The sequence below is a fragment of the Rana temporaria genome, chromosome 11 (genome assembly GCF_905171775.1).
Source record: "Rana temporaria chromosome 11, aRanTem1.1, whole genome shotgun sequence".
Classification (NCBI taxonomy): Eukaryota; Metazoa; Chordata; class Amphibia; order Anura; family Ranidae; genus Rana; species Rana temporaria.
Window position 1 is genome coordinate 136446494 of NC_053499.1, and position 13665 is coordinate 136460158.

The following is a 13665-nucleotide window of genomic DNA, read 5'->3' on the forward strand; positions in this document are numbered from 1 at the left end:
TGTGCCTGGTCTGGCTTGGGAAAAGAGCTCTAATCTAATAAAGCATCATTGCTTATCAGAGCCATCTTTCAATAGTTTGTTTAAATGTCATGCTTTTATGTATTAATATTTTATGAATGCGAGTCATGCAGAGAAAATATGTATACTGTATTTTACATTTCTAAAGTTTAGTTTTCTTCCAAGAAAAGCTTCACTGTTTGTGTTATAATTCTTACCTACTAAAAGGGATAATGAAAACTCTTCTTTTTTTTTTTTTTTTTTTTTTTTTTAAGTTTATTATTTATTGGAGAAAAGTTTTCAAGGCAGCAATCATGTCGCAGTCAGCTATTGAATTTTTGGATATGAAGATCAATCATACCAGATGTGGACAAAGAGCGAGGCGGGCAAAAGACTCTGACCGTATCTGTTCAGCAGTGGGATGTGACGATATCCTTTACTAATGCAGGTCACAGGCAGAGTGTACTGGCCCACAAATTTATTCCCAACCACTGGAATGTGGTCCTGCAAGCAGAATCGAATCATTGCCAACTCCGGAACCTTAATGGCGAAGAGGAAAGACTTGTTCCACTGAGGGTTAAAGGCATTATTTTTTGCGACCCGGGTCTTTTTTCTGCATTGGTCAGGTGGTACTCCATGAATCTCCAAAGTCACAACTGGGTTGGCTGTGTTGGTTTTAGATAAGTTGCTTGGAGGAAGAAGAAACCCACTAATCACCTTAATATGGAGGTAAAATGGCCTGTGAGTTAGAAGATTATTTGGATCAAATGTGCAATCTAAATCACAAAGGAAATCCGGCTTTAGAACATATCCGCATCTGCCATTATCCTGGAACCTTCCATCCTGCAGATCCATTGGGACTCCTGGACTCTGCATATTCAATGCAACCATCTGACAGCCAACATTCCAGAATTCCTGAGGCTGTAGATTAGAGGAATCAATTCGAGATGCCTTGGGATAGATTCTGGTTAGAAAATTCTTGGTATGATAGATAAAGTCCTGAGCTGAGTGCCGGACCAGCTGCTGCGCCTTTGGCCCCATACACACGATAGAATTTATCCGCAGATACGGTTCAGCGGACCGTATCCGCGGATAAATCCTCTCTAAGATTTCAGAGGATTTCAATGCGATGGCGTGTACACACCATCGCATTGAAATCCGCGCTGAAATCCTCTGCCGATGACGTGTCGCGCCGTCGCCGCTATTATGACGCGGCGACGGGCGCGACACTGTCATATAAGGAATTCCACGCATGCGTCTATTCATTACGGCGCGTGCGGGGAATCCCTTTGGACGGATGGATCCGGTAAGTCTGTACAGACGAGCGGATCCATCCGTTGGAATGGATTCCAGCAGATAGATATTCTGTGCATGTCGACAAATATTTATCTGCTGGAAATCCATTCCAGGGGAGATTTATCTGCGGATAGATATCCGACGGAGTGTACACACCATAGGATCTATCCGCAGAAACCCATTTGATGGGATTTATCTGCGGATAGATTCTATGGTGTGTATGGGGCCTTTCTCTCGGACACTGAATTATTTTCATAGAATTTCTGGTAGGATTGGGAATGCTGGAAACTGACAAACTTCTTCGCTTTGATGTAATTGACCAGATCTGACAGCGTTGGTGCGATCTCCTTAAAGTGGAGGTTCACCCAAAAAACTATTTTTTTTAACATTAGATTGAGGCTCGTTTTGTCAAGGGGAATCGGGTGTTTTTTTTATAATCGAAGCTGTACTTACCGTTTTAGAGATGCATCTTCTCCGCCGCTTCCGGGTATGGGCTGCGGGACTGGGCATTCCTATTTGATTGACAGGCTTCCGACGGTTGCATACATCGCGTCACGATTTTCTGAAAGTAGCCGAACGTCGGTGCGCAGGCGCCGTATAGAGCCACACCGACGTTCGGCTACTTTCGGCTACTCATGACGCGATGTATGCGACCGTCGGAAGCCTGTCAATCAAATAGGAACGCCCAGTCCCGAAGACCATACCCAGAAGCGGCGGAGAAGATCGCTCTCTAAAACGGTAAGTACTGCTTCGATTTTAAAAAAAACTACCCGATTCCCCTTCACAAAATGAGCATCAATCTAATGTTAAAAAATTTGGGTTGAACTCGGATGTCCTGGCCCTCCAAGAAGCTTAACTACTTGCCGACCAGCCGCCGCAGTTATATGGCGGCAGGTCGGCTCCCCTACACGAGGTCACGTAGATCTACGTCACCTCGCGCAGGTCGGCTCCCCTGTGCGAGGTCACGTAGATCTACGTCACCTCGCGCAGGTCGGCTCCCCTGCGCGAGGTCACGTAGATCTACGTCACCTCGCGCAGGTGGGCTCCCCTGCGCGAGGTCACGTAGATCTACGTCACCTCGCGAAGCGGGCACTAGGGGCACGGGTGTGCCGCCAGAGGCGCGCGCGTCCCCGCTCGCCCCTGATGCCGACGCGCGTGCCCAGCGGGTGCGATCACCGCCGGGCACCCGCGATCGATCATTACAGAGCGAGAACCAGGAGCTGTGTGTGTAAACACACAGCTCCCGGTCCTGTCAGGGGGGGGGAAATGACCTATCGTCTGTTCATACAATGTATGAACAGCGATTTGTCATTTCCCCATGTCAGTCCCACCCCCCTTCAGTTAGAACACACCCAGGGAACATGATTAACCCCTTCCTCGCCCCTAGTGTTAACCCCTTCGCTGCCAGTGGCATTTTTATAGTAATCAATGCATTTTTATAGCAATGATCGCTATAAAAATGCCAATGGTCCCAAAAATGTGTCAAAAGTGTCCGAAGTGTCCGCCATAATGTCGCAGTACCGATACAAATCGCTGATCGCCGGCATTACTAGTAAAAAAAATATATTAATAAAAATGCCATAAAACTATTTCCTATTTTGTAAACGCTATAACTTTTGCGCAAACCAATCAATAAACGATTATTGCGATTTTTTTAACGAAAATGTAGAAGAATATGTATCGGCCAAAACTGAGGAAAACATTTTTTTTTATATATTTTTGGGGGATATTTATTATAGCAAAAAATAAAAAATATTGCATTTTTTTCAAAATTGTTGCTCTATTTTTGTTTATAGCGCAAAAACGAAAAACCGCAGAGATGATCAAATAACACCAAAAGAAAGCTCTATTTGTGGGAAAAAAGGACGCCAATTTTGTTTGGGAGCCAAGTCGCACGACCGCGCAATTGTCAGTTAAAGCGACGCAGCGCCGAATCGCAAAAAGTGGCCCGGTCATTGACCAGCAATATGGTCCGGGGCTGAAGTGGTTAAAGCCAAATTCTGGTCAAGTTTTAAAAATCTGTAAAAGTAAAAGGCCCCCAGACAAGCTAAAAAATACTGGCTGCAATACTCACTTTAATCCAAATCAGTCCGCAAAGTAATTATCTTTTACCACAAGGTGCCCTGGGGCATCATTAAACCCTGAAGACTGGAGATATACTATGAATAAATGAGTGGCATGGCCATACCCCCTTTAGGGGACATTACTACAGCAACCTACATTTACAGTGTATTGAAAAAAAGAGCCAAACTTATATCATCATGGCAATACCACTAAATGTGTCAGCAGAGGACCACTCAGGGCTGGAGAAGAGGTTGAGAAGAAGATCCAGTGTATCAAATTTGCCTGAAGACATCTGACAAAGGTAAGAATACAAAACACAAACCAAAACATACATTTATTACCAAAAGTATTGGGATGCTTACCTTTACACACATATCAACTTTAATGGCATGAGTTGGCCCACCCTTTGCAGATATAACAGCCTCAACTCATCTGGGAAGGCTGTCCACAAGCTTTAAGAGTGTGTCTATGGGAATATTTGACCATTCTTCCAGAAGCACATTTGTGAGGTCAGGCACTAATGTTGGACGAGAAGGCCTGGCTTGCAGTCTGCACTCTAATTCATCCCAAAGGTGTTCTATCGGTTAGGACTTTGTGCAGGCCAGTCAATTTCCTCCACCCCAAACTCGCTCCTTCATGTCTTTATGGACCATTGCAGTCAGTCTCTATATGGTATATCTGTGTTTCAAGTTATCCATCTACTATTTTGATGACTAAATCCAGAAAGTTTACCTCAACTATACTATACTATACAGTACGTAACACTAAAAGCTAAATTCTGGGTTGTCCAGTTAAGCTATAAATTCGGTTGCGACACAAACACACACACAAACACACACACAAACAGGCAGTCATATTATACCTTTTCCACCTGACCAGATCAGAACAAAACCCTATGGTTGATATGGCTCCCATAAACAAGTTGGCATACAATGGTGCAACCTTACAACCCATCGTTGATCTCCTAATTTGCCTATAATGAGCACCCTTAAACCAACAGGTGTTATTCTCAGGGACCAGTCTATTAGCTTCCAACACAACATTGGCATTCCTTGACCCAACAGAGAATTCTCTAAAGCTTTTTTAACATCCTCTGCTCCTCTCTTATGTTTCAATCATTTTATATAGTAATTTGACAGCACAGGTGTAATGGAACCGCTTACCACACTCCGCTTGAGTGCTTCTGTCAGTCTACAGCCTCCTTCAGTCTAAACATCATAGATCAAATATTATAACCGATTGTACAAGACTAGCCGACAATAGCTTCTATGAACATGGAACACATTTATTGAAACGCAAACAGAATATATATATATATATATATATATAATATATATATATATATATAATAGACACAGGGTAACTTACACATAAGAGGTACATGGGGAGCTGAAACAAGGGTTTCCCAACCTCTTCAAGGAAAACTGGTTTTCACGCCCCCCCACCGCCCAAAGTGCTTACTATCACAACAGGTCTCCTCGGTATACCTAAGATTTATGTAACCCCTCACCTTTTTATTAATGATGTCATCCTCATACACTTTTTTGAGTATTATGCTCACATTTTTTAATATCTGTACTATCAGGTCACTGCAGGAAAACCTTTCAGGTCCATGCATTTATGATAATGATTAGTTCTTCACCAGAGAAATTCTGGTAAAATTCATATTCACTGCTTTAATAAATAAATAAATAGACCCCCTACATGTCATCAAAATAAATTGTAGGTGGTTCTAGGAACACAATTAATGTATAACTAAAGGCAAAACATTTTTTTTTTGGTTTTGGGTAGCGTGGAGAGGAATTAGAACACCTATTTTTGCTTTCTATGCCCTAGTTAAAGAGATTCATCCTCTGTATTTCTCCTGTTTACCATTATCATTGAAAGTCAAAATAAAGAAAATCCCAAATTTTGGGTTGTCCCCAAAAAAGTATTAGAGGGGAATTTTCCAAAGTGGACACTAGTTCTGTTGACCTGGGTGTCCCCAAGGGATTTCATTAGTTTTCAGGGACTTCTCCTCACTTCCTGTATGGCTTAGGGACAGAAAGTGAAGAGAAATCTCTGAAATGGGAGAAATAAAATCTGACAGGTGCTATAACCCACCTTACTCTATCCAAAATGGAAAAAAAAAAAGTTTTGCCTATAGTTCTACGTTAAGCTCCTAAAAATTGCCTGTGTGGCTTACCGTATTTTCCGGCGTATAAGACGACTTTTTGCATCCAAAATCATGCCCCAAAAGTCGGGGGTCGTCTTATACGCCGGGTACCTGTTGTCAGATGGCGGCCATCCATTATTCAAAAGCAGCGCCTCCTCCTCTGACTGTTCCATGATAGGCGGAACACTAATTTTCCCAGCAGAGCCTCTGTTCAGTGTTCCGCCTATCACGGATGCCTTCTCATCGAGAGGACATCCGTGATAGGCGGAACACTGAACAGAGGCTCTGCTGGGAAAATTAGTGTTCCGCCTATCACGGAACAGCCTGAGGAGGAGGCACGGCTTTTGAATAATGGAATTGCCGCCGTCTGACATACGCTGCAAACAGGAGAAGGTAGGGAGATCGTCGAGGCAGGGAATGGAATGGCACAGTGAGGCATGTATAGATGGAACAGTGAGGCATGTATAGATGGCACAGTGAGGCATGTATTGATGGCACAGTGAGGCATGTATTGATGGCACAGTGAGGCATGTATAGATGGCACAGTGAGGCATGTATAGATGGCACAGTGAGGCATGTAATGAAGGCACAGTGAGGCATGTATAGATGGCACAGTGAGGCATGTATAGATGTCACAGTAAGGCATGTATAATGGCACAGTGAGGCATGTATAATGGCACAGTGAGGCATGTATAGATAGCACAGTGAGGCATGTATAATGGCACAGTGAGGGGTCATCTTATACAGTGAGTATATCCCAAAACCAACATTTTAGCTGGAAAATTAGGGGGTCATCTTATACACCCAGTCGTCTTATACGCCGGCAAATACGGTAAGCCTTGGTGATGGACATTTGGATCTTGACAGACTGAAATTTAAACAGGTACACCCAATTTGTCTGGAAAATTGTTAGCCACAACATTATCATTATTTTTCTACAACATTGACTGAGAAAAAACATGCCAAAAAATGTCTCCTGAAAAGTTACCTGTTAGTGCAAATAAAAGTAATATCTCAATTGTTTCCTTATAGTTGCTAAAAGATGCAAGTGAGCCTTTTTCTGCTCATCTTCAGATTCCTTTACAGTTGAGCAAAATATGTCAAGATGCACTGTTGTCGCCATTTCTTCATAGCGTCCTCAGCACTTATCAATCAGGCATTTCCCTATTGAATAAAATTAGATCTTGTAATCATCGTATGAAGATTATGATTACATTGGCATAATGTACAGCACTCAGGCTCATTTTAAAAACGGCACTAGTAGCTCTATAACCAGTGTCTAGTGCTTCAATAGAACATTTCTCCTAATAGGAACACAATCTTTGCAGTAATTGCTGTCTATGAACATACTTACACACATATTTAAAAGGCTTGCCATTGCTTTAGCATAGCAGTGTTCAGAAAACACAATTTACATATAACATGTTCAAGAGAACAGCGTAATACCAACTGGAATTTATTACTAAAGTGTCAGGTCATCTGCTGACAGCTTATCTCTCCAGGAGTTTGGTAGTGAAATCTCTGCTATCTTTGTTGTACCTTTTTTTTCATTTTTACATTCACACAATGCTTGTGTATTCTCTGTTCCTCTTTCCCATTGGAAAATGGACAAGACTGGAAGCAAGTGAGGGAGCTAGAGACTTTAGCAGTGGGATTTACATCAAGAGTCAGATCACCCTAAAGCAACCTAGACAGGAGGTGGATATCCAGCTACAACCTTTATTCCTTTGCAATTAATAGACATGTGCATTTGTTTTCGTCCGAATACATTTTCGTCCGAATTTCGGAGAATTTCGCATTCATTTTAACACACGTTAACGAACGTGCAGAATCCGAAAGATCCGAAATAAAAAATGCTTTATTTTCGTTTCTTTGCGACAACAGTTAAGCCTCATACACACGATCAGTCCATCCGAAGGACCGTTGTCATCGGTTAACCGATGAAGCTGACTGATGGTCCGTCGTGCCTACACACCATCGGTTAATTAACCGATCGTGTCAGAACGCGGTGATGTAAAACACAACGTCGTGCTGAAAAAACGAAGTTCAATGCTTCCAAGCATGCGTCGACTTGTTTCTTAGCATGAGCGGGTTTTTAACCGATGCTTTTGCATACTAACGATCGGTTTTGACCTATCGGTTAGGCGTCCATCGGTTTAATTTTAAAGCAAGCTCTCATTTTTTTGACCGATGGTTAAATAACCTATGGGGCCTACACACGATCGGTTTTGACCGATGAAAACAGTCCTTCAGACCGTTCTCCTCTGGCGATCCTATCGTGTGTACGAGGCCTAAGATATAGATAGAAAATATGACATTTTTTTTTTTCTGTTGAAAAGCCTGTGGCGTGCAAAACACAACCCAAAAACTTCACCCGGTGCAGGAAAATGCATTTTCGTCCGAATTTCTGTGATTTTTGCATTTGTTTTAACAAACCATAATGAACGTGCAGAATCCGAAATCAGAAAGATCCGACATAAAAAAATGCTTTATTTTCGTTTCGTTGTGACAACAGTTTGATATAGATAGAAAATATGACATGACGGTGACAATAGCAATCTGTGTCTATCAAACTTGTGGTCGAATGTGCCTAACCTAACTCTATTAACCCAAGATTATTCTACATAGAGAGAAAAGATTTGACATTATAGAGACATGAAGATTTGACAAAGCAGCTAAAAACATACGATCGTCATTCGTCACAAACGGACATTTAGGGTCAAATGCTCCGCCCATGGGCTATAGAAGAATTCTAATGTTGGTTGACTAGTAATTATAATTAATAAATATAATTATTAGTAGTCATACAACATTAGAATTCTACTATAGCTTGTGGGCGGAGCATTCGACCGAAAATGTACGATTGCGGCGTCGTACAGTTTAGCTGCTTTGTCAAATCTTCTTAGAACATTCGACAGACACCTTAAACCTTCAATGACAGATTTGACCTTAATTAATTCAGATTTTCAGACAAATGCATTTTTTAACAAAACAAAATAAATAAAATAGAATTTCGGGAGTAACTAAATAAATGTATTTTTCGGACGAAAATTTAATTTAGAAACAAAATATTTCAGTGTGCACATGTCTAGCAATTGACCAGGTGGATGAAAAATTAATTGGTTAGTTTGGTAAGCCCAAAGTTTTGCACTTGTCTGACACTTTATATTGGAGGATGCACTTGTAGGCAGTTGGTGTCTGATAGGGAAGGGTAATGCCAATACTAAAAATGCAAATAGGGTGACTTCACTTTGCCTGTTGAAGTCCTCATAGATCGTTAATCAGAGAAATGAGAGTGGGCAGGGTTGCTACCATGCAAAAGGCACCCTTCTACCTAAATCTGCTTTATCAGCATTTCTGAACCATGATAGGAACATTTCAGGACCAACTTTTAAAGTAAGATTCCCGCTTTGCCCAAACAGGACAAATGCCAGGTTCTCATAATAGGAACTTTTTATAAAATTGTTAACCTTGAAAATAACTACAGTAGGTGTAACCAAGTCCGAGTAATGCTTAGGATTAATGCAGAGAAAGCTGGAGACTGGAAAAAAGAAGCAGATCTAATAATATCCCATAAATGACCTCCCTACTGTTTTGTGACCCTGGAAGTGCTTTGCTCCTGGATAGGAATGAGGTTCGGGTTTGGACTTATGCAAGATTCAGCCCTAACTTTGGGCGTTTGATGTTTGGCAAACAGACAAACTGAATGGGGTGTTAGGCCACCTGCAGAGCTAAACCTCTGGCTGCAGCGGGCAATTATACCTTTAGCGGTGATATTACTACCTCGCCATTTTCTTTCCACTTCACAATTATGTGCCACTTTGTGTTGGTCTATCACATATATTCCAAATTAAATAAATTTGCGTTTTTTGGTTGTAACATGAAAAATGTTGAAAACTTTAAGGGGTATGAATACTTTTTTTATTTTTTTTTAATTATTCTACCAATATTTTTGACAAACCAGTGATTTTCCAGAATGTTATATTTTGGGACCCGTTGATCAGTGTGAAAATATGCAACTTTTTGTTCCCCCAATTTAACTAATTTATTAAATGTTGTTATTATAGGTAGTTATTAAAAATGGGAAAAAAACTTTTAATACTGGCTGCTTGTGTTAATTTGTCTCTTTAAATTTTTTTAAATTGCTAGTTAAAATTCTTATTTTATTTGTTTGTGTAAAATAACTCAAAAAATAAAATACACAAAAAAATATGCAAAAAAATTGAAAGACATACAATAATTTTATGGCAGAGAATCGAGCCGAATGGGGGAGAGGTGACAAAGTAGGGAAAGAAAATCCATTACATTCCTTAGTAAAAACAGCACACATAGTACACAAAAATACTGGTTAAGCACACATTTAACCCTTTGATCGTCCTAGATGTGTAACCCCTTCCCAGCCATTGTCATTAGTATAGTGATAGTGCATATTTTTAGCGCTGATCACCGGTCACTGGTTCCCACAAAGTGATCACCGCAATTACTTACTATAATTACAGGATATATCCCATATCCCGCACCCGGAAGTGAGGTCAGAACTGCAGCACACCGTGGAAACTAGCTCCCTTCTCCAAGGTTCCGAGAGCGTTTGGTCCCCACCGCCGCTGCCGCCTGTGGAAAGGACTCAGCTAACTTCATTGCACGAGTGACGACTGCTCCCACCGGGATCACCGCGGATGACAAATCTATGTTGACATGCCTGATTTAATACTCGGTTTGTGAGTATGTTTTTTATACATCATTGTTTTATTTAATAAATGCTCACCTGCTATGCTTAGAAGGCGCCACTTTTCTTTCTCTCTATATCCCATAGTTTGAAGATGATATAACATTTGTGCAAACCAATCTTTATATGCTTCTATATGATTTATTTTTTTCAAAAATATTTAGCAGAATACATATTGGCCAAAATTAATTAAGATTTTTTTTTTTTTATTGGATTTGTTTTATAGCAGAAAAAAAAGAAATATATATTTTTTAAAAATTGACAGTTTTTTTTTGTTTATAGAGCAAAAAATAAAAACGCCCCCTAGTGTTTAACCCCTTCCCTGCCAGTGTCAATTACACAGCATTCAGTGCATTTTTATAGCACTAATCGCTGTATATATGACAACGGTCCCAAAATAGCGTCAAAAGTGTCCAATGTGTCCGCTAAAATGTCACAGTCACGATAAAAATCGCAAATCCCCGCCATTACTAATAAAAGAAAATGATAAAACAATGCCGTAAATCTATCCCCTATTTTGTAGATGCTATAACTTTTGCGCAAACCAATCAATTTACGCCTATTGTGATTTTTTTTTTACCAAAAATATGTAAAGGAATACATTTCGGCCTAAACTGAGGACATTTTTTGGATATTTATTATAGCAAAAAGTTAAAGATATTGGGGCAGATTCAGATAGAGATACGACGGCGTATCTCCTGATACTCCGTCGTATCTCTGAGATCCGACAGTCGGATCTATGCGCCTGATTCATAGAATCAGGTTCCGCATAGATCTCCCTAAGATCCGACAGGTGTAAGTGACTTACACCTTTGGATCTTAGGCTGCAATCTTCCGCTGGCCACTAGGTGGCGCTTCCATTTGTATACGCGACAAATATGCAAATGAGGAGATCCGCCGATTCAGAAACGAACGCCCGCCGCTTTTTTTTACGCCATTTGCGTTCGGCTTTTTCCGGCGGATAGTTACCCCTGCTATATGCGCCGTATCCTATGGTAAGTATGGCCGTCGTTCCCGTGCCGAGTTTTGAATTTTTTACGTCGTTTGCGTAAATCGGTCGCAAATACAGATGGACGTAATTTACGTTCCCGTCTAAACCAATGACGTCCTAGCGACGTCATTTGGAGCAATGCACGCTGGGAAATTTAGCCGGCGGAGCATGCGCAGTACGATCGGCGCGGGGACGCGCCTGATTTAAATAGTAAACTCCCCCTAGCCGCGGAATTTGAATTCCGCCGGGGGATTTACGATCCGCCGGCGCAACTTTCGAGGCAAATGCTTTCTGAATACAGCACTTGCCTCAAAAACTTGCGCTGGCGGATCGTAAATAAGATAGATTACGCGGATCTAAAGATCCGCGGATCTATTTAAATCTGCCACATGGTGTTTTCTTTTCAAAATTGTCTCTATTTTTGTTTATAGCGCAAAAAAGAAAAACCGCAGAGGTGATCAAATACCACCAAAAGAAAGCTCTATTTGTGGGAAAAAAAGGATGTTTTGTTAGGGTACAGCGTCACATGACCGCGCAATTGTCAGCTAAGGCGACACAGTGCCGAATTGCAAAAAATGGCACGGTCATTGGGCAGCCAAACAGGGCTGTCTTAATGAGAGGGCACATCTGGGCACTGCATGAGGGGCCCCTACACTTTCCCCAAAGCAGCTTTACCTTGAGCCCACTCTGCCCCGAAATTGGGGGCCCCATGATGGTACTGAGAGTAATAGATACACAGGGGAGGCAGTCTGCCTCCTACCTTCTTGATGTCTGTTTATCTGCACTGTCATCGTTGTAGGGGCCCTAGAGCATAACTTTGCCCAGGGGCCCATGATGCTATTAAGACGGCCCTGCAGCCAGATCTTCCGGGGGCTGAAGTGGTTAGGGATAGAAGAGATGTAGTATCTCTAGGTTAACAATGTGTTAAACTGGGAGCAGCAAAAAGTGTTACATTTACATGAGTAACCCCAGGTTGTGCAATCTGTGGTCTTGCCTGGCTGAAGAACAAAGCTACGATTGATTTGCATACCTGTGTCATATGCTACATAGAGCAGATCAAAGTAAACCAGCAGCAAAGTGCCTTTTTGATGATCCACTCATTTTTAACAATACATTTTAATGGCAGTGTAGTGATTGGGCGTGTTCTACCTGGATTCCAGAATCCGTGAGATAAAAGCACAGCATTGTATTCATTTACTTTTTAGATTGTATAATCATGTTATTATCTGAAACTAATACCACGCTGCTGAAATGTAGATAAAGTGTCCTGCAATGCATACAAAATACTCATTTGTTGAAGGCCATTAAGTTAATTTCCTGGGAACAAGATTAAATGCAAGGCATTTACATAATCATTAGTTGTAAGGTGTAGAATAGATAATTAAATATTCCACCACATTACTTTATATTTAATTAAGTGAGCTTTTGTGATCCTTTTGTTGGAATATGAATAGTAAGTAAATAAACATTTGTAGAAAATAACCACGGTGTAGTTTGTGACATTTAAAATAGTTTTATCTGACATTTTGGAAAAAATTGACAGGATGTGCGAAGAACAATGCAATTACATTGGTGAAAGACATACAAACTAAAACATGCAGTGCTATGGTAACATAATATTTCAGGCATTTCACCGAATGTAAAAAGTAGAAGCTGAAAAACTAGATGAATGTTTCGTTATCAACTAATCAGTGCAGATGCATCATAAAGCACATTACACACAATTATCTAACTACAAATGTCTATAAAATAGGAAACCAACATCCCAATGTTCTAAAACAATATTAATTAATTCAATACTGTAATTCATTGATTCAATAACCTTTTCAAAACTGGGCGATTTCACCCCTGCCAAGGCCAACTTTCAGCTTTCCATGTCAATTGTGCGGACATGCAAACGCTGTACCCAAACAACATTATTATGATTTTTTTTATTATAAATGTTTTATCATGTTGATACAATTTCAAATGTAATTTTCAGTATTTTTTTCGGCAACTTGCATTATAGGTATACCAGGTTTTTGCTCAGTCAATTGCTGTTATAATGTGAAAACACTTTGCTCCTGCCCACTAATTGTGCTTATGTGTTGTCACCCTGTCACACAGGCTTCTGATGAAGACGACACATGAAGCCCACTGAAGTGACTAGCCTCAGGTGATACACAGAGATTAACCACATCAGCCCCGGAAGAATTTGCCCCCTTCCTGATCAGGCCTTTTTTTGCGATCATAATAATGTTGTTTGGGTACAGCGTTTGTGTACTGCGCACTCGGCTAGGCTCGGTCACGCTCGGCTCCGCCCGCAGCCATGCGAGAGAAGCCGAGACAAGCCGAGACAAGCCGAGAGGAGCTGAACGCACAGGAAATACGGCTTCTCTCGGCTCGGCCGAGGCACCAAATCCAAAAATAAACGCCGCTGCAACCCCGGGCAAGGTG

General features: G+C 41.1%; 1 protein-coding gene across 1 annotated transcript; it reads right to left on the reverse strand.

Annotated features, from left to right (window-relative positions):
• Positions 1-288: 288 nt before the first annotated feature.
• Positions 289-1038, reverse strand: LOC120916830 (1-phosphatidylinositol 4,5-bisphosphate phosphodiesterase zeta-1-like). The gene has a single exon (XM_040327773.1). It carries the CDS (start codon positions 1036-1038, stop codon positions 349-351), a length of 690 nt encoding a protein of 229 aa, XP_040183707.1. The 3' UTR covers positions 289-348.
• Positions 1039-13665: the final 12627 nt, after the last annotated feature.

What these genes read in the sequence shown, in the direction of transcription:
- LOC120916830 (XM_040327773.1), bottom strand. Translation starts at nt 1,038, where the DNA reads ATGGGGCCAAAGGCGCAGCAGCTGGTCCGGCACTCAGCTCAGGACTTT.